A 21,970-nucleotide genomic window follows, 5' to 3' on the forward strand; every position below is an offset into this window, starting at 1 on the left:
CTGTCATGGAATGGAGATTTGACTTTTAATGTCCACAGGGGTGCCGGTAAACAAAGGCACTGGAAGTGGTGGCATGCTAGGGACGAGATCAGAGCTCCCTCTCACTCACTCTGCAGTGCTGAGGACTGGACGCGTGTACACGGGACTAGCACGCTGCCTCTCTACTACTAATCTACAACGCCATCCTAGAATGGGGATTTTTAAGTTTTGAGTTATATTTTATTTATCCTGTGGGGGTAGGGTGCCACTGCATGCCATTCAGAGGAGCACTTGAGAGGGTGGGTTCTCTCCTTCCCTCATGTGAGTTCCAGAGATCAGACTCAGATCATCAAGCTTCACGGTAATCCCCTTGACTCACGGAGCCATCTCACTGGCCCTGGAGATGTTTTTAAATCTTTTTTAGATTTATTTGTTTGTTTTGTGTGTATGAGTGTTCTGTCTGCTCATACATATGTGCACCACATGCATGCCTGGTGCCTGTGACATCAAAAGAAGGTGCCAAATCCCCTGGAACTGGGTTGAAGACAGTTGTGAGCCACTGTGTGGGTGATGGGAACTGAACCCAGGGCCTCTGGAAGAGCAGCAAGAGCTTCTTAACCACTGAGCCGTCTCTCCAGCCCCTAGAGATAGTTTTGATAAGGGAGGGGAAAACGGGGTGAGAAATATCTGAGCCTGAGGCAGACATGTCCCCAGCAGCCCTAGGACCCTGGGCCAGAAGGAGGAGGCGATCTCACACTGACCAAAGCCTCGGGAACCTGGTATGAGAGCTAAGGGCCACTGCCAGTGCCGACGGCTGCCTCATGCTCAGGATGCCAGCCATTTTTCTAGAACAACCTCCCCCAGGCCTTGAGGACACCCAGAGGGAAGACTCAGATCCTGGATGACCTCCTACTCCATTACTCCATTAAAACTTCTGGCCCCTTTTGGGCAAAGAGCTGTCAGCAGCACTAGCTCCAGGGGTAGAGTCTTCAAAGCCGGGGTTAACATATTCTGTGTCGGGGATGGGGTGCTTGGAGCTAGAAGGCTCTGGGGCTATTGCTGCCTCTGTGGCTAGTTTTTCCTCCAGTACCAGATCCGGGTTAACATCGGGTCCTGCAGAAGAGAAAGAACATAGACCTATGGTCAGAGAGGCGTGCAGTTGGCACAGAGATGGCACAGGCATCACAGCCAGGAATGCAAAGCTAGATAGAATGTGAGAGCTGGGCTCCGACTTCATCTGCACCTCCTGCCTCACCTTAACAACAGCCATTTCAGCTGGCATTTCCACCACCCACCAATCCACCTCAGCAGGCATGCTCTCTCAGGGGGTCCCTGACACCCAGTCTCTCTCTCCCTCTTTCTCCTGGGGACAATCTGGTACTGACACCACAGGCAACCCTTCCATGAAAAGCACTGTTCCTTACTCTGTAACACAAACCCATGGCACAGGGCAACTAAGAAGTCAGGCTCTGTACTTACCATTGCCTTTCTGGGACTCTGTCTACTTAGCCCTAGCTTCAGGGTATTCCTGCCTACAGCTACAGCATTGCAGGTGATAAGTTTTCAAGGGCCTTGGCACTCCCCAGCCCTTATCGGTCTAGAAACTTCCAGCCCACGGCTGGAACATCTGTCAGGACTGGTCCTTACTGTCCCCAACACACACATTCTCCTCCCCAAAGATGGCCAGTGAGATCCTATAAATAACTCTAGTGCAAAAAAAAAAATAAAAAAAAATAAACTGGCAAGCATCCACAACTGGTATCAATAATCAACATTCCCAGGTTTTCTCTAGGAAGATACTGGGTGACAAGGTCAAAGATTCATCCTCAAGGTCAGTCACTGCAGTGCTGGCCACAGCAGTATAGTCAGAAATAATCCAATGACCAGTAGTTGCAAGCTACCTAAATAAACAGTGGAGACAGTGAGACAGGTGAGGAGACACACTTCTCCCTGGAGTGCTTGGGAGTTAAGCACTGAGAAGCACCATCTAAAATCATTATCTATTCTAATAAATTCTTTTTTTTTTTTTTTTTTTTTTTGGTTTTTCGAGACAGGGTTTCTCTGTGGCTTTGGAGCCTGTCCTGGAACTAGCTCTTGTAGACCAGGCTGGTCTCGAACTCACAGAGATCCGCCTGCCTCTGCCTCCCGAGTGCTGGGATTAAAGGCGTGCGCCACCACCGCCCGGCTTCTAATAAATTCTTTAGATTATATTGTAAGCACTCCTTTTGACGTTCACGTCCTTGCAAAAAACAAACAAACAAACAAACAAACAAACAAACAAACAAACAGGATTGGGCACTTTGCTTTCCAAAGCAGCAGCTGTGGGATTCTTCCTTGCTAGTCTGGCTGCCTTGAGACCTATCAGCCAAACAGCCCTTATGACTGCACCTGCCAGAGGATGAACACGCCCCCTGGTGGTGCAGCCAGAGAACTGTTGTAACTGATGCTAAGAGGCAAGGCTATGATTGGTCCAAAGCACAAGCCAAGTGATGTAATTAATGCTAAGAAGGAAGGCTGCAATTGGTCCAAAACAGAGCCTCAGTGACTACAATTGATGCTAAGAGGCAAGATTGTGATTCCAAACATAAACTGTTTTTGACCAAAATAAAGTATGATTAGTTAAAAACTCAGAGAAATTGGGGTTCAACCTGAAGGTCCGAAAAGCAAAACATCCAGCCACTGGCTCTTACCTCAACAAAGTCTGAAATGACGATCCTGCCTCCAGGAATCTCAGAATGAGACAGATTGAGAGTTGTCTCCTCCCATTTTATAATCCTCTCTAGCGCTGGGATCAAAGGCATGCACTGCCTGGTTTCTATGGCAACTAGTGTGACTACTGGGATTAAAGGTGTGTGTTACCATTGCCTGGTCTGTAAGGCTGACCACTGGGGCTGTTTTACTCTCTGATCTTCTGGCAAGCTTTACTTATTAAAATACAAATGAAATGCCACTACACCGAAACACACCTTTTCTTGCTATATCACCAAGCTGCTCCAAGTCTACTGAGCAGTCTTACAGGCTGCCCCCTGGTGTTGCAATATCAGGCCTCCTGGGTGCCCGTCCTCTTGGGTGATCTTTTCCTACACTGTAGCATGGGTAGAACACATGGCACTGGAGGCTCCAGTAGCTGAGCGGCCTCCACAAACAGCAGTGAGGCAACAGGCTACTTGAAGCCACGGTGCAGCTTTAGAGCAGTCATGGCAGGACGCAGGATGACAGATGGAGAGAGGGCAAGCGACGGCAGAAAGCTAGGCTCTAAGGAGTTGCAGCAGAGAAGCTGTACACACAGACTGCCCACGGAGTTGAGTCCCCAGGACCAAAGGTGGCAGTACCCTAGGCTGAGAGTGGTGACTCTGGAGGCTACAGGGCTAAGGGTCCGCAAACCCAAGGCCTACACAAGGGCTGTAGTGCAAGGGTGTCCCTTGCTGTGGTTTCCACCTGCCTTCTGCCACTGCTGCTCCTGCCAAACACTGGGAGGAATAAAATACCAGAGACCAGCATCTGAAGAGCTTCCCTTTGCCTGCCTGTGATTTCTATCCAGATGAAGAAAAATACAAAACAAAGCAGTTGACAGAGCATACAATAGTACAGTGTTTTCAAACTCTGCGTTATTACCCACTAATATTAAATGAAACTTGTAGATCAATGCCAGAATTTTCAAAGCAATGATAGGATAGAACCAAAATCATCAGAATCCTTCATGTATTAGAGAAAGTACTATTTTGTAAGATACTTGTCTTAGTTACTTATCTTTGTGTGCCCACACACATCATTTCTCAGTTCAAAATATATTTCTATGCTTAGGTGTAACTCCGTGGTACAACACTTGCCTAGTGTGTGCAAATTCTAGGTTCCATCCCCAGAAGTACCAGAAAAGAGTGTGTGTGTGTGTGTGTGTGTGTGTGTGTGTGTGTACACAAAGGATAGGTTTAAAAGTCCAACAGAAAAGTGCAACAGGCCACACAAACAGTGTTTAAGACACAGTCAGTTAACAAAGAAAGATGCTTATAGCATATTCAATGAAACACAAAGCTTCCAAAGCAGGAAGTACGGTCACGATCTTGGCCTGGACTCCACGAGTTTTCCAAGGGAGCAGGTACCATTTGGGTCAGTACTCAAAATGATGGCATCCTGACAGGGGTGGGCATGGGTACTCACCCAGATAGCTGAGGACAACTGGCAGGAAGACCAGGCCGTGCAGCAGGCCCATCAAGGTGATTACAATGTTGAGGCGGAAGAAGAAGATCTGGATAAGCTGAGCCTGAGCAAAGCCCAAGATGAGGATGCCTGGGAAGTTAGTCATGGCCACTCCAGCAAACACCTGGCGGGGGAGAAGGGCCATATCCAGAAGTCAGGCAGGACATGGAGGGTCTGGCAGAGCACAGGGTGATCCACCTTTCTCCACTCACCGCACTGCCCATGGAGACGGTAGCATCCTTGGCCCTCTCCAGCCGGGTAGCCTTGGTGCTGACAGCAAAGGACCGGGTGATGTGAGACACAAACTCCACAGACATGCCCACTGCCTACAAGCAGAGAGGGGACTTCAGCCGACAAGGCAGTAGACAGGGAAGAAAGAGAAACAAGAAAGCAAGCCAGGCAGGTGTCTGGAGCCTACACAGAGCCGGGGGGTTGGCTTATGGGTTCAGATCCCCAACTGCCAAAGGCCACCTGTGGGCTGCTCTGCGGGTTACCGTGACAAGGTTGATGAGGGACACAGCGTTGTAGCTGATACCCCACACAGCCATGAGACCGATGGTGTCCACGAGGATCATGATGATGGAGAGCAGGTTGAGGATGCCTGAGCGTGCATCCAGACCCAGCAGGAGGTAGCAGACGACAAAGGTGGGTACAAAGCAGAGAGCCAGTGTGAAGATCCCCTCAGGGAGGACAGTCAGGTACTGCTCATAGAACACGTTGGAGATCCTGCCAGAGAGCAGGGAGTGGTCAGAGCGCCAGCCATCAGGTGGGAAGGACATCCCATTTCAGGAGGAAAACGTGAGAGGTTTGAGTCGGATGCTAGCCCATGTAAGAAGTGAGCAGGTCCCAGGCTACCCCGGGAGTCACCAGAAACAAAACTGGCCCTCATCCCTCAAGATCACTCAAAAGCCTGCAGCCCCCAACATCTCTCATGTGACTATTACCTCCCACATCCCTGACCCAGCCCCCCAGTTCTCACGTGTAGGGGAAGACCTCAAAGTCTGGGTCTGTGCCGGGCACTTTCCGCAGTTCAGCTGTGATGTTGGCTGCTAGCAGCCGGGACGTCCGGAGAGCTTCTGTGAAATCCTCTGAGTTCCTGAGGGGCTTGTGGTAGGCCATGAACTGGGAGGCTGAAGGACCACAGCACAGGAGAGGAAAGTCAAAGGTCACACCCATCCTCGCATCCCAGAGACAGTGACACAGACGTGTGATCGGGCTGGGTTCAGGATTCTGCCAGTGCCACCTGAAATTCCTAATCGATTTTCTACAACAGACCTGCATTTTTCTTACTTATTTTTAATGTGTGTGAGTTGTTCTGACTGCATATATGTCTGGACACCACATGAATTCCTGGTGCCCGTGGAGGCCAAAAGAGGGCATGGGATCCCCTCTAACTAAAGTTAATGGCAGTTATGAGCTGACATATGGGTGCTGGGAGTCAGACCTGGGTCTTCTAAAAGAGCAGCCAGTGCTCTGAACCTCCGAGCCATCTTTCAGACCCAAGCATTTGCACTTTGCATCAGCCCCGCCCCCCAACAAAAAAACAAACTATAGTTGCTCCTGCTGCCATTCTCTGAAACCCAAAGTCCGTCATTCAGCTGTCTTTGACAGTTGAAACCTAAAAGATTACCCCTGAGGCCTGGAGAGATGGCTCAGGGCTTAAGAGCACTGGTTGCTCTTCCAGAGGTCCTGAGTTCAATTCCCAGCAACTACATGGTGACTCACAATCTCTATAATGAGATCTGGTGCCCTCTTCTGGCATGCAGGCAGAACACTATGTACATGTTAAATAAATAAATCTTTAAAAAAAAAAATCACCCCTGGACAGGCTCTAGAAACTACAGGGAAACCCTGTCTCGAAAAAAAAAATCACCCCTGCATACCGCCTGTAATCACACACCCAGCAGGCTAAGGTAGGAAAATAATTACAAGTTCGAGGCCAGTATGGGCTAGAGAGTAATTACTGTCTAAAATCAAAACAAAATTAAGAGATCTCCCTGGCAAAACCAAATCCTCCTTGTGTGCTTTCAAAACATGTACTGGATTTTTTTTTCTTTTTGAAACAGGGTTTCTCTGTAGCTTTGGAGCCTGTCCTGGAACTAGCTCTTGTAGACTAGGCTGGCTTCGAACTCACAGAGATCTGCCTGCCTCTGCCTCCTGAGTGCTGGGATTAAAGACGTGCGCCACCACCACCCAGCTCATGCACTGGATTTTTACATAAAACTTAGCCTGGTTTTCGTTGAGGTGTGATGCTTCATTCTTATGGTCTCAGTACTTGGGGGGCAGGAGGATCAGGAATTCAATACTACATAGAAAGTTCTAGACTAATGTGGGCTATGTGAGAGCCTGTCTCAAAAAATACTAATTTTTCAGTTTGCCCATTCCTAAAGGAACAGACTAGAAAGGAAGACAGGCAAACAAAATGACTGGATTATTAGAGCCATGATTTAGGGATCCCGCCAATAAGTACAATTGTGTTCTTTTTTTTAAGACAGTGTTTCTCTGTGTAGCCCTAACTGTCCTCTGTAGACCAGGCTGGCCTTGAACTCGCAGAGATCCACGAGACACACAGACAATATACTAGGTTCCTGTGGAGCCTGATGTCAAACCTCAGGAGCACCTGCAGGTAGTTCACAGCTAGAGGTATGGTCATCCCCATCCAGAGATACGGTCTAGCAAGTCTCAGGCAAGGCTTGGGCACATCTAATGTTTTCCTGACGATGCTGATACTGTTGTGGGGGGGAGGGGGCGCGGGGCTCTCACTTGAAAAAGCGCTGTTGTAGGGTATTAAGGTCCCTGGTGGATGCAGACCTACCCTGGGTTATGTGGGCCAGGGTTCCCTCCAAGAAACAACCCACCCCTCTGTCCTTGACACCCCACCTTTGACTACGTGGAGTCTGCGTGCCTTGAGATGGGGACCAGGGTAAGGTGGGCTGCCTTCTTGGAAGATGGGAACTTCATAGAAGAGTTAGCTGAGAGAGTGGGCTAAGTGTGCTACAGTTGTAGTTAGTAAAAAAATGAACTCATTTGACGTTCCCCCGTCCCCGTGCCAGCTCCACCAGGGTACTCAACACAGATCTAACCAAGGCTGGCTCCCTCCATGCAGATGGCTGCCTGGTTCTGCTACCCGCTGTGCTATGCTGATAACACACTGGATCCTTCTCCCCACCAGTCCGACTTAAACCCCCTTGTTGCTGTTGACTGCTCCCGGGCTTCCCCTGCGCAGTGGCATTCTACCTCATTCAGTCAGCAGCTGCTGCTGGCATCGCCATATGACACACACACACACACACACACACACACGTGACTGTGTGTTGGGGTGGGCGGCTCCCAAGTGTGACAGGAGCTCTTAGAAAGGGTTACCACACATTCACAGTGGCCATGGACTAGGGGTGAAGGAGTGAGTGAAGTCCTTGCTCATGGAGTTGGGAAGTAGGTTCCTCTCTGGCAAACCCAGGACAATCGCGCGCACACCTTCACACGCGCACGCGCACACATACATACACGCATGCGCGCACACACATATCAGACACAGGCGCTCTTGAGGGACTCTAAAGCAACTAGCTGACTTGAGACCTCTTCCTCAAACTAGGCCATACTTACCTATAACCTGTCCATCTGAGCTCAAATTCACGGAGGTTCTATACGCTGCTAGACCCCTGCAAAGAAGAGGCCAGAGCAGAGGCTTAGTGGGGATGAAACCTTGTCCTGTCAAGCCACCCACTGTACCCCAGGGAAGCCGTGACTGAACACATCTGTCCCTCTGGGTCCACCATCTCCGGAACCCAGCAGGAGCCAATCTCTGGACGTACCCTTTGGGACATCTGATGTTGGGTGGGTCGTTCAGGAACCAGGGCAGGTACTTGTCAAACTGTTCTGGTGTGGGCCTCACGGGGCCCAGCGTGAAGCTCATGCAGTTTCTTAAACAGTTGAAGGAAGCTGCAGGGAGGAGGGACTCTGGGCAGTGACACGGCGTGCCCGGCAGCTCCTGTTATGACTCCCTCTCTGTGCCCCAATCTAAAGTCCCCAGTGCTGAGGAGTTTACACCTGCCACCTCCAATTGGGGGAGATGTGCCCCTCTTGGTCACTACAGGCTGGTAGGAAAGAGACCTTAGGTGAAGCATTTTGGGTTCTTTCACACCTATAAACACAGCACCTTCACACACGGGGCCACAGCGCCACTCCCAGCTCCACTGCCCAATGCCTACAACCAGCATGTTCTACAAGCAAAGGCATAAGACTCCAGGGATGCACAAGTACAGGTGCCTAAGGCCTAACCTGCCCGAACCCTATGGGTGTGGTGGGGGAACTGAGAGCCTTACCAATCCTTTCTCCTCTCTTGCCTCAGTTTCCCTAAGCTATAATAGGCAGTGAGCCCCCTGCAGCCCCACACTCACTATCGGTTGAAGGACAGAACTCATCCTTATTGGGACCAAAGGAATAAAGGCGGCAGCAGGTGGATGGAGTCAACCAGTCGATGAAGTCATCTACCCAGGAGGATGCTGGGATCGCCAGATAAGACCTGAGGCCAGACAACAGAAAGCAGGTAGAGCCAGTGAGCCTGGTGACTCCTTCCTGAGCCCTGCACTGGGCCTCCTTTGGCCTTGCTAGCTGCAGGGGCAGAGCATGCAGGAAGAGAAAACAGGAGAGGAAGAAGAGAAGGGGCAAGTTGTGGTGCTGGGGAGACCAGCCACTTACTCTTCAGGGAATTCAGTGGCATACTGGATCTTCTGGGTTAGGGAGAAGCTGTCACAGCCTGCGCTGGAGCAAATGGCATTCATGCCTGCCTCGCTGGAGAAGTTGTAGCCCGAGGTGGTGACAAAGTACACTGGAGGCCCCACTTCAAAGTATCGGTTCAAAAAGAGGAAGTAGTCGATCAGGTAGGAGTCCTGGGAAAGAAGGGACTCTCTGAGTCTCGGGGGACCGTGTGTACCCAGTTCATACAGAGGCGCATGCTGAACAGTCCATGCGAACGTACCTACTGAGGTAAGCCGAGAAGTATACAGAGGAGCATGTTTAGGGATGCACACACACAGTGTACACACGGATAAACATTCAGATATGCGTGCTCAGAAACACATGGAAAGGAACTCACTCAGAAGTATCCAGAGTGCATGCACACATACATACAAGACACGGACTGAGGTACACACAGAACCGTGTACTCAGAGGAACAGGCCGTGACACACACATGAAGTACACACCAAGTACACACAGGTCCCAGGAGACATCAAATAAACATATATATGCATTGTAAGAATTTCAGAAAGAGAAGAAAAATTAAAGAAACAGATTGTTTGAAGAAATAATAGCCAAAAATCCCCCAAATTGATGAAAGACATAAATATAAACATTAAAGGACTCAGGCGAGGTCTAATAGAATGAATTCAAGCAAATCTAGGCCAAAGGACATGGTAATACCACTGTCAAAAGCCAACATCAAAGAACACTGTGGACAACACAAGAGAAATTCTTGTCACACGGAAGGAATGCAATGCAGTCATACCCACACTCCTCAGCAGCACGTTTGGAGATGGTGGAGTTAGATGTTCAAGGTAGCAAAACTGTCTTTCAGAGAGGAGGGCTGGGGCGTAGCTGTCCGGATGACAAATATTGTTCCAGTATCACTACTACCAAAAACAAAGCCACCAAAAGATTCACTGCAGGGCTGGAGAGAGGGTTCAGAGGTTAAGAACACTGACTGCTCTTCCAGAGGTCCTGAGTTCAATTCCCAGCAACCACATGGTGGCTCACAACCATCTATAGAGATCTGATGCCCTCTTCTGGCATGTAGGCACACATGGAAACTAACATTGTATGTAAAACAAACAAACAAATAAATAAATAAATATTTTTTAAAAATTTACTGGAGTCACTGTAATCCCTGTTAAAACGCCAATAACAGTTTTTGAGAAAAAAAATATAAAAATTTCAGACTAATAGCTGGGCGGTGGTGGTGCACGCCTTTAATCCCAGCACTGGGAGGCAGAGGCAGGCGGATCTCTGTGAGTTCAAGGCCACCCTTGTCTACAAGAGCTAGTTCCAGGACAGGCTCCAAAGATGCAGAGTAACCCTGTCTCAAAAATAATAATAATAATTTTTTTTTCAAGCGAAATTCAAATGTAATCTCTAAAGAACTCAACTAGCCCAAGAGGCCTTGACAAAGAACAAATGTGAAAGACTCACACTCTGGTCTGAAATTTCTATGAGCAATGGCAGCCCACACCTTTGATCCCAGCTCTTGGGAGGCAGAGGCAAGTGGATCGTTGTGAGTTGGAGGCCAGCCTGGTCTACAGAACAAGTTCCAGGAAAGTCAGGACTACACAGAGAAACCCTGTCTCAGAAAGAAAGAAAAGAAGAAGAAGAAAAGAAAAAGAAGAAGAAAGGAATTTACCTACTGAATCAAAGCAGGGTGGTACGGACATGGGAGCAGGCATAGAGATCAATGGAGCATAATAAAAACACACAGGCATGTTTGGGTGATTTGTCTTGGTAAAGGTGCCAAAGCCATTTTATGAAGGAAAGCTATAGTTTTTTTCAGTAAATGGTCCTGAGGAAGCTGGATAAAATTAAAAGCCACAGAGAAACCCTGTCTCGAAAAACCAAAAAAAAAAAAAAAAAAAAAAAAAAAAAAAAAAAAAAAAAATTAAAATCTGGACACTTCCACAGCATCATTTAAAAAGATCAACTCAAAGCCAGGTGATGGCTTTGAACACCTTTAGTCCCAGCACTCCAGAGGCAGAGGTAGGCAGATCTCTGAGTTCAAGGTCAACCTGGTCTACAGAGTGAGTTCTAGGATAGCCAAGGTTACACAAAGAAACTCTGTCTCAAAAACAAAACAAAACAAAAAACTCAAATGAATCAAAGGCTTATGTATAAGATCTAAAGCTATAAGAACCTTTATGAGAAACAGGAGGAATTTCATACTTTGAATTTAGCAGTTTCTTGGATATGACACTGAAGTCAGGCAACAAAAGGAAAACACTGTGGCTATTTTAAAATGTTTCACGTACCAAGACACACTACCACTGGACTAAAAAGGAAGCCCGCAGAAAGAGAAAAACGTTTTGATAATTAGGTCTCCGACAAGATGCAGATCTCCTGAACACACAGGGAACTCTTAAGCCTCAGCAACATCAACAACAAAAAGCCAATTCAAAAATGAGCAGAGGACTTAAATACATTTTTTTCTTACATAAGATATACAGGTGATCAATATGTACATGAAAAGGTGTGTAACGTTTCTAATTGTTGAAAATACACATTGAAAGCACTATAAAGCATCAGCACTGCCAGGAGTCTCAAGAGACCAAAACAAGGGGACAGGGTGTTCCAAACCACCCTGGGCTACAAAATGAGACCCTGTCTCAACAAAACAAAAGAATCCACCACTACAAACAGATAGATACTACTTGAACCCTGTACCATGACTTATTAGAAGGAGGAGGTGGAAAAGAAAGAGGAAGAAGAAGAAGAGGAAGAAGAAGATGATGATGATGAAGGTAAGTTCCTGGACAGCCAGAGCTGTTACACAGAGAAACCCTGACTCAAAACAAACAAACACACGCCTTTAATCCCAGCACTCGGGAGGCAGAGGCAGGCGGATCTCTGTGAGTTCGAGACCAGCCTGGTCTACAAGAGCTAGCTCCAGGACAGGCTCTAAAGAAACCCTGTTTTGAAAAACCAAAAAAAAAAAAAAAACCAACAAACAAACAAGCACGCAGACAGGGTAGGACTTTATAGCTTACTGATAAAGCACTTTTCCAACAAGTGAGAGATCCCAGAGTTGATCCTCAGCACCAAAAATTAAAAACACAGAAAAATAACGTTGAGGGCTGGCAAGTTGACTCAGCAGGTAAGAGCACTTGTTGCTCTTGCGGAGTACCTGAGATCAGTTCCCACCCAACACCCAGAAGGCGGCTCACAACCATCTGTGACTCCAGTCCCAGGGGTTCTGACACCCTCTTCCTAACCTCTGCATGCACAGGCACCCAACTGGCACACAAACATACATGCCAACAAAGCACTCATACACATAAAAGTAATAAATCCCCCCTGATGCAGGGCGTCTACTGTGGCCTGAGCCAGCACTCAACCCTTGCACTTTACAGACATGGATGTGGCTTCCACATGGTGCCAAGCCTTGTCTCATGTGTCCCCCCCCACCCCACCCTCTGGGCACTGCTGCTTCTCCCAGGTCTCAGGACCAAGGGATGAGAAGAGGCCACTCACCTTAGGCAGAGCCAGCTCCTGGTCCAGTCCCACGCTGATTTGACACATGAAGTAGAGATTTGCTCCAAACAGGGCCAGAAACAGAAGCATCTGAGGGAGAAATTGGCACATGAGAACCCCTCCCCAAACTGCCCCCATCTTCCCCCAGACTTGAATGCCATTAGTGGGCATTCTGAGAAACATCCTGGAGCTGAGAACCCCTCCCCAAACAGCCTCCATCTTCCCCCAGACTTGAATGGCATTAGTGGGCATTCTGAGAAACATCCTGGAGCTGGAAAGACTTGAGGTCTAGCTCCAAGTGTCTGTCCTGGACCTGGGCAGCCACCCCACCACCACCACCATGTTCCTCTTGGCCTTTCTCCTAAAGCGGTACAGCTGCCTCAGCCCACGTACCACAACAGGGCGGGTGAACCTGTGCAGCAGGAAGGGAGCATATATCTTTCGGAAGAAGCGGAGTAAGAGTCCCTCGTTTTGTTCAGGTGGAGGTAGTTTCCGGGGTGAAAGGCAGCATAAGACGTCTGGGCGAGAGGCCTAGAGGATGGCAGTCTCTCAAGACCATGTCCAAGGCAGACCCCAGGAACCACCCCACCCAGGGAAGCTCTGGAGATGGCCACTGCAATTTATGTTGCTTTTATTTCCTGCCTCAATCAAATACTGAATTTTACATCATTAAAAAACCACCAGCTTGACTACTGTTAACTTTATAATTTATTATGTAAACTTACATAATTTTAGGAGGTTTAATGATACTTCCAAAAATAAGTAAAAATAAATTCTCTTTCTATGGGAAATTGCAGAATACACATCCCGAACATCCTCTTTCAGAATAATGCCCCTACCTCCCACCCAGCTCTCTTGGCTACTTCTGTGGTCATAATGCCACATCTTTCCATGAACATAGCAACCCGGGCAGGGTAAATTCCTTAGTCCTGGCCTAGTTGGCTTTACCTCCTGCCTCTTGCTATCCAGGGAGAGCAGGGCCACGAAGGCAGTCATCTGGAGCAGGAAGTCGAGGATAATCGCTAAGCCAGCGGTCAAGGCAAAGGTCCGCACAGCCGGCATGGGGGTTAAGGCCCCTGTTGGGGACACAGGATCTGTCAGATCATCCTGGTCTCATTGACCAGATATCAGCACAGAGAGTTTAAAGCAGGAAATGCCCACTGCCTTCTGAGAAACTCGCCCCAACAGAGAATAACCTAGCAGGCTAGCTCCTGGGTGGAGGACAGCCCTCGCTCACCTAGGAAGAAGCAGATGGCCTCAGAGAGGCTGCACAGCAGCATGCTGGGGGCCACACTGCCCAGGGCACGGCCAATGTGGGCCTCTCGCTGTTCCCCAGGCATCCTAGGCAGCCTCTGTGCGGGCAAAGAGACAGAGTGTACAGGGTCTACCAAGGTCACCAGACTCTAAAGGCCAGCAGCAGCGTGGCAAAGGACTTCAAGTCCTGGCCAAATCTGAGGAACTGCCAGACCTTCTGGAGAGAGAAGAGCCTACTAACAACTCATAGCCACACCTTCTGCTTCTGTGTTGTGGCCTAAAGAACCACTTGGTGCATTCTAGATATGAAAAGGATGGAGCATTCTTCTCACTAAGTGCTTACAGCAAAGAGAGGCTAAAGGACTCTGGTTTGTGCTTACTGTGGGTGCTACACAAAGTAGTATAAAGGCAGGAAAGAGGTAGCCCTAATGCATGGATACAGAAAACTCACTGGACACCGTGTGCTTAACTGAAAGCAAATTCAAGATGACACTACTTGCTGTGTGATAGTGCTCTTGTATGCGTATTGGTTTAATAAAATGTTGATTGGCCTGTAGCCAGGCAGGAAGTATAGGCAGAGCAACCAGACTAAGAATTCTGAGAAGAGGAAAGGCAGAGACACAGTCACCAGTCAAACACAGAGGAAACAAGATGAGAATGCCTCACCAAGAAAAGGTACCAAGCCACATGGCTAAACATAGACACAAATTATGGGTTAATTTAAGTTGTAAGAGCTATTTAATAAGCCTGAGTTAATAGGCCAAACAGGTTATAATTAATATAAGTCTGTTTGAGAACTGAATGGCTGCGGGACCAGGCAGGACAAAAACTTCCATCAGCAAGTAGTGTGAATAAATTTGTGTCAACACACACTATTTCCTACACATATAAGCCTGAATAGAAGAGTCTGCAAGGATGTCAGCAACTCTGTGTGGGGCTTTGTCTAACGAGGGTGTTGTGTTGCCAGAGGGTATAAAGAGCCCCTCCTTTCTTACCTGGTACTCAAGAACAAAGATGAAGATGTTGTCAGCTCCCACGGCCAGCACCAGGAAAGGTACCACTTGGATGATAACCAGAGAGGAGGGGACACGCAGGTAGGAGTAGAAGCCCATGGCAGCTATGACTGCTCCCAGCACAATAGCCACCCCGCCTAGGCCCAGAGTAGCCTTGGAATCCACCTGCAATGCAGCTAGGTTCAGCCTGTTGGCTACCAGAGCACCTGCCCAGATCCTCCTTACTCCCCAGGTTGGGTGAGAAACAGGCAGGACCCCTTGGTGCTCACACGCGCTTAGTGCCACCCACTTCAATGAAGAACCCATATGTATATTTAAGTCTCTAGGCTATACCATTCTTCCAGGGGCAGGCCCGTGGCACCCAAAAGTGCAGGTGTGCCTGGCTACATCTTCCAGAATTGCATGGCATGGCCTTTTACACAGTAACTTTGTGTGTGGACAGTGGGTATATTCTAGATTACAGGAAGAAAACTTTGGGCCTTTCAACACAGACCATATTCAAGAAATACTACCCTTTGAGGAGTTCCCTTTGAATGGGTCTAACTTGCTATGTTAAGGAGCCCTCCCTAGGACCGCTTTAGAAGGCCCTCTAGAGCTGTCCTAGGCTCGGGGTCCCTCTTGCTGGATCGCTCCCACTCTCACCGCTATTCGCTTCCATCTGGAGTAGCTGCCCAGGGCCAGGGAGATGTACAGGAAGACGATAATGTAACTGATGGCGAAGACAGGCAAGTCCTGCATGGTGGTGCGGTTGATTTCATCCTCCAAAGAGCGCTGTGAGCACACAACCAGGTCACTGACTAACGTACTGGGTTTCTCTGTGGAGCCGCCCACTGCATGCTCTGGGGAACTACAGGAGCCTCTAACGCAGACCAGGCGCCATACTGGGGTGGGCGCAGGCTTTCACGGCCTAGGGCCGTTCAGGAGCAGGTAGAACCAGGATGTGGATTTGACTGGAACTGACCCCAAACCATTAGGGAACTGCAAGCACAGAACCAGGAACTCTGCAGGGTCCCTACCTCGGCTGAGAAGGCGACCTGGAACTTGTCAGCCGTGCTGCTCTGGAAGGCTTGCATTTCCTTCAGAAAAGCCTCCTCCCAGAGCCTGGCCTGGGCCATGCGCGGATCATCAGCAGGGAAGTTATTGAGAGAGAAGGTTATGATCAGCGCCTCTGCCTCGGAGTAGTCCGTCCCTGGAAAGAGCAACTCTGAGCCTCCCTTCTAATAACCCCTCAAGCTGCACCCTTCTCCCATTCCTGTTCCTCTCCTGCTTCCCCACTCCAGCAATGCCCTTATCCCATCCTCCAGTTCCCCCTCCCAGCCAAAGGCACAAAACCAGAGCTCCCCGGCAGCGTTAAGAATGGCAGAGGGGAGGTAGAGCATCCTCTGCAGCCTCCTCAAGCCAGGCACTGGAAACACCTGTCCCTATGGCCTCTTCCTTCTACCTGTTATTCCTGCCCTAAAGTTGTCACTTCATTAGCCTCCCGGGGCCTACATCACTTACCTTGATACCCCCCAACAGCAAGGAAGGGGAAGACAGGAGCCCCGTAGTCAGCTATGCAGCTCAGGGCCAGAGATGTGCCGTCTTTGAATGTGAGAGGGGCACTGGAGGGAAATCACAAAGAGAAAGATATTTTCCTGCCCCTGCCTGGTTCCTTTGGCCCCACCTCACCTCAGGCCCTCAGCTCCCTGAGGGAGGAGCAATGAGTTCCAACTACCTGGCCCAGAGGGTTCAAAATGACCATCTTTCCACAAGGTGCTCTCATGTGGTTCCCCCAGTGCACAGAATGGGGTAGGGGCTGCCTTTGGCGACTCCCTTGGACAGGTACTGTATGATGGGCTCTCTGTGCATCTCAGGCCCCCTCGCATAGCCAAACACTCCAGACCTGCCGTTACTCCAGTTCCAAATGAGCGTCACAATGAAGCAGCGAGCCCAGACTTGAGCCATGACCGGCTCCAGCACAGGTCTCAATGCTGCCCTTCTCCTCCCTCCCAGAACCTGACCCCTCCAAGTGTTGAGTTGAGAGCCACGTGTCTACAGCCACCCAGTCAGGACTCTTGGACAGGTTTGTCCCCGTCAATGAAACGCTTGCTACAAAGCACATCCCTGCAGAGACAATGCAGAATGCCTACACAAAGCTCCTTATACACATTCTCAGTGCGGAGGAGTGCACCAGTCAACAGCACCATCTAAAAAGCACCAAATTGCTGTGTGACCTTAAGCAGTTTACCAAACCACTCTGAGCTTCAGCTTTCCAGTCTATGAAATAAGCATAATCAGCTCACTTAAGATTACAAGCATCCAAAAGCAAAACAAAAATGGCACAACTTGGCACTTCACTGGGTTTCCAATAGGTGGTTTTCTCTGTGAAGAAGCCTAAATTATTTTCGATGGAGTCTTTTGGATTAAATGGGTATAGTGTGAGTACCTCTCATGGTGGCTCTCAAGTAATAGGACAGCTGTTGTCAGTTTCCTCATAAAGTAAAAGATGTGACCCTGAGTTTAGCAGTTCTCATAAGGACCCCTGGATTAATCATGCCTGTGTTAAGATTCCCTCTGTTCCCTGAGATATAGAAGCAAGTTGTGCAATACCAGCCTGGGACACTGTTGTTTTGTCCATTTCGAGACCAGTAGTGACATCTGTTAGCCTGTTTAAATGCCATCTGGGGTTTGGGAGACTATACTGTAAAGTCATGTTTAAATGTTTGACTGAGTTAATTCTAAGGGCACTTGTCCCCAGAGCTTTCCATCTGAAGTCCAAAGTTCTAATAAAGCCGTGACCGTACAGGAACTTACTTGTAAATCAGGCTGCACAATGGCTCCTTCTCCCATATTAAAATATGAAAAAGAGAGGGGGGTACGGGCTAAGCATGATAGCACAGGGTTGCAGCCCCTGTTCCTCAGGGGGCTGAGGGAAGAGCATGAATTTGAGGACAACCTCAAATAGTGTGACTTTATCTGAAAACAAAACAAAGCAAACAACACAGCAAAAAAACAAAAACAAAATCACACTACATCCCTGATGCCTCTCAATGGCCCTTCTCTATTCGACTATATCTGAGGAATAATGCAGACACCCTAAGAAGAAGCCCACACTTGAAACTTAGCTAAAGATGGACAGCCAATAGCAGAGAGAGACAGCAAAGGCTTCCTCCTTAAATGGATCTTTTTTGGGGGGAGGGATCAGGGTTTCTCTGTGTAGCTTTGGAGCCTGTCCTGGAACTTGCTCTGTACACCAGACTGGCCTGGAACTCACAGAGATCCACCTACCTCTGCCTCCTGAGTGCTGGGATTAAAGGGGTGCACCACCACCGCCTGGCAATGTAGTGGATCTTAAAGTATGTGAGATCTGCCCCCCCCCAAAAAAAAAGCAGATGTGTTTACATGTGTTCCAGGACAGGCTTCAAATTCAAACTACAGAGAAACCCTGTCTCGAAAAACTAAGAGAGAGAGAGAGAGGGAGAGAGAGAAAGAGAGAGAGAGAAGAAAAAATGTGAGATCTGCCTGGGATCTGCAAGGTCAAAAGGAAACTACCAGCACTTATGCAGTTGGCTGGGGTAACCCTCACCTGCTCTGCTCTTAAGTGTAGGGTGGGGAGAAGGCCCTTGGGGCCCTTCACTCTCCATTCTTTCTCCACCACTACTGGTCCTCTTACCGCCCTTCCCTTGGCCCAGTGACCTTGCTGGCATCCTGTTTATACTACTCCCAACATGGACAAAGCCAGACACAGAACCTCAGCAGCATCGGGGGATGGATGAAACTGCCCTAGAACACCTGGCCTGGTGCCCTGGACCAGAGACAAGCCACAGTCTTGGTCAAGCCCAAATGAACTATTTCTAGCCAAATCCTAGGCTACCAAAGGCCCTACAGATCCTGACACAGTCAGGGGAAACAAAACAGTGCAAGCACAAAGGCTCCCTGAGCTGTCACTTTTAGATTTAAATAACTAAGACGACACCGAGGGCAGGAGAGAGGACTCAGTTATTAAGAGCTGTGCTGTTCTTACAGAGGACCAGAGTTCGGTTTCCAGGATCCACCTGACCGCTTACAACTGACCTCCACTTCACTGTGAATCCAGCAACTTCTTCTGGCCTCTGCGGCATCAGGCAGACGTATAAGCCATGCACATACATACATGCAGGCAAAATATTTGTGCATATGAAATTAAAATAATCCTAAAAAGTATTAAGACCACAGCAGGGACATCACGGAAAGAAAAATTGTATGGACTGGAGCTGGAAGGATTATGAAGCCTAATGTGCTACAGAGAGCAAGCGTAAGATGGGAGTGAACTCTAAGAAGTGGCCCAAACAGACTCGGCCACACGCAGGCCCTGATGTACACACATAGGAGCTCTCCCTGACTCTGAAGGATGGAGCTGCCCTCTGGCCTGGTTCCTGGGGGCATAGCAGCACATATTCTCAGATCTACTCACTTGGCACAGTAGAGGAAGTGGTCCTTCCAGTCTACCAGGGAAGTCTGGCCACCAAGCGTCTGGTTGGCCGTGAGCAGCAGGAGCGTGCGGTTGTTCTGGAAGTACTGAAGGAGGCTGTTGACACAGCAGTCCGAGAGGGTGGTGTTGTGCGGGTTGAGGGGGGCGTAGCAGATGTCCTCCAGGGAGATGTTGCGCCCCGCCTCCGGGGACCACACCTGCAGGTGGCGAAGCCTCTCTTGGAGCTCCAGCAGCTCCAGCAGCAGGTCCAGGGACAGGATCCCGCTGAAGTTCTTGGGCCCTAGCAGCAGGGAGTCATACTGGTAGCTGGACCTGTTTCGAGCTGTCACAAAAACCTGGTTGGTTCGGAAGAAGGGGCCGAAATGCTCGTCGTGGAAAGCCTTCTCTTTCCGGGCTTCACTTTTGGGGGCTGACCACAGTTCCACGGGGTCTGTGGTGAGTTCTATATACATCATGCCTACTGACAAAGCTATCACAATCACGAAGGACAGTGCCAAGACGGTGAGTGGCCACGAGGCCACTTTTGTGCCCCAGTTCTGGAAAAACCGGCCAAGGACAGTGTGAGGTGAGAATCTGCGCTTACGAGGGCGGTTGGGGGCTTCCTGGGGGCTTGTTGTCTCACGCTTTTTCCTGTTGGAAGCCACTCGAAGACGCACAAGAACAGCAGTGAGCAACACAAAGACCGCAGTGAAGATAATGATGAGAGCCAACCAGCCTGGCATTTTACCCATGTAGAAGGAAGGGCGCAGCGCCGGAGGCCGAGCAATGACGGGACAAGATGCTGCACAGTCCTGACAGGAACAGGCTGCCGAGTCTGCACCCTGGGACTCATTGCATGGTGCGATTTCCGCATTCAGAGGCTGTATCCCCTCTGCCAGGGCCTGGCCAGGCTCCACGAGGTGGAAGGTGATGTCCAGCGGAGCCAGGCCATTCCCTGTGTCTCCCTGGAAGTTGAGCCAGCGCTGGGCATTGCAAAGAGCCGAGCCATAGACCCCACACATGCTGCCCACGGCCAGTGAGGCAGCTGCAGGAATGCGCACCCGACTACAGGACTCATAAGCCGCTTCGGCAAAGCTGCGCTGGTAAAAGGTTTCATAGGCCACCACAGCCGGAGGCTGTGAAGCCTCCTGCACAATCACACGGGTGACATTGATAAAGAGGCTCTGGTTAGGGCTACAGGTGTTTTGGCAGTGTATGCTCACAAAATTGTCAGAGCAGGCTGGGCAGCGGGTGAGGAGGGCCTTGGTGATAGACATGCTGCTGTCTAACGACAGCAACTGCTTGGGGGAGCAACAGGCAAAGGTGGTATTGGGGCCATTGTACAGACGGGGACAGATGCGCTGGAGGAGGGCCAGGTGTTCCCCTGTGACGTGGCGGGCCGGGGTATTAGATAGGCAAGATACATTGGACAGTGATGTGAGGCCTCCAGACAGCTCTGGATTCTTCCCACACTCTTCATAAAAGGTGCAGTAGCCAGCCTGATGAATGGGTGTGTAGGGATCCCCCTGGGCCTGCAAAAAAGACCAATAGTATCCATTAGCCCTGAAGCTGATTGGCCCAGTAGAGTACCTTCTGGGCAGTGAGAAGCCAGAGAAAGAAGGATGTAGGTGAAGGCTGCTTGTTCGTTCCTGGATGCCCAGACCCAAAATAATCACTCAGAAACTTTATTATTTGCAATATTGTTTGGTCAATAGCTTAAGCGTATTGCTAGCTAGCTCTTATAGCTTTGGTTAACCCATTCCTACTCATCTGTGTATCGCCAAGTGGCTGTAGTTTACTGGCAAAGTTCCAGTGAGTCTGTCTCTGGCGGCTCCATAGCTTCCACTTGATTCCTACTCTCTCGACTATCTGTTTGGAACTCCCACCTTGCCCTATTCTGCTAAGCCACTGGCCAAAACAATTTCTTCATTAACCAATAAAAGCAACACATAGACAGAAGGACCTCCCACACCAGAAAGAGAGCATGCAGAGGGCTGGGAGAGCCACGGGGGAGGCTCGTGTGGCATGGGCTATGCTTAGGGTGCCAATGGAGGGATATTCTCCCAATGGATAGAGACAGGGTTACTCAGAAAAGGAGTCATCTGATAGAGTGTGGCTTTAAAAGGCCATGCTTCAGAGGAGATGGGGAGGTGGAGGGACCCCTATTGCTGTCAGTCTGAGTTCTAGACTGTACTCCATCCACATTGAGGCCAGGGCCACTTGTCTTTTCAAGTCAGTATAAGACCCTTCTGTCCTACATCCTGCACTACCAAATGCCAACCTCCACCTCTGAGAGCAAGTTAGGATGGTAACAGGGCCTCCTCCCAAACCCAGAATATTTCAGGGGATATTCACCCAGGGTCCACCTCCAGCACCCAACTCAATCCCCACTTAACCACAGGCAAAGGCCCCATTCTTTTGCCTCTCTGACCCTCTGTCCCTTCAACCCCTTGACCTGGAGACTTCACCAGCACTTACTTCTGGGCATGGGAAACCTCCCCTAACCGTGTGACCCTGACTATCAGATACCCGGCTTGCCTTGCCCTAATGGGAGACACTAAGAAGTAACCATGAGCAATGGACTCACCGTATTCAGGAGTAGGGCCCAGAGCAGCCATCCCTTCAGGCCAGCTGCCATTCCCAGGTCAGGAAGCAGAAGTAGGGCCGAGCCTCAGGGACAGCTGGGAAGGACTGAGGACTGGCTCCCAAAGTTGCACATTAAGGCCGCCTCCTCCTCCTAGTGACAACACATGTCTGGCAGGATTAGGACCAATAGGGCTGCGAACTTCTGGTTAATGATTCACGCACCCTGTCCCCTCCTATCAGATGGCTCCCTTCCATGTACCCCCTCTTAGGTGAACTTCCT

The 21,970-nt window shown here is 49.5% G+C and overlaps 1 protein-coding gene across 1 annotated transcript; it reads right to left on the reverse strand.

Annotated features, from left to right (window-relative positions):
- Positions 1-877: 877 nt before the first annotated feature.
- Npc1l1 (NPC1 like intracellular cholesterol transporter 1) lies at positions 878-21,848 on the reverse strand. The gene is made up of 19 exons (XM_038348566.1): positions 21,692-21,848; positions 19,108-20,636; positions 16,176-16,276; positions 15,692-15,864; positions 15,318-15,446; positions 14,658-14,840; positions 13,646-13,760; positions 13,357-13,484; positions 12,802-12,939; positions 12,409-12,498; positions 8,875-9,065; positions 8,574-8,698; positions 7,989-8,115; positions 7,780-7,835; positions 5,156-5,306; positions 4,671-4,902; positions 4,389-4,502; positions 4,138-4,300; positions 878-1,092 (listed from the first exon to the last, which is right to left on the reverse strand). The coding sequence occupies exons 1-19, from the start codon at positions 21,740-21,742 to the stop codon at positions 905-907; spliced, it is 3,984 nt and encodes a 1,327-aa protein (XP_038204494.1). The 5' UTR covers positions 21,743-21,848; the 3' UTR covers positions 878-904.
- Positions 21,849-21,970: the final 122 nt, after the last annotated feature.

Source organism: Arvicola amphibius, chromosome 1 (genome assembly GCF_903992535.2).
Source record: "Arvicola amphibius chromosome 1, mArvAmp1.2, whole genome shotgun sequence".
Taxonomy (NCBI): Eukaryota; Metazoa; Chordata; class Mammalia; order Rodentia; family Cricetidae; genus Arvicola; species Arvicola amphibius.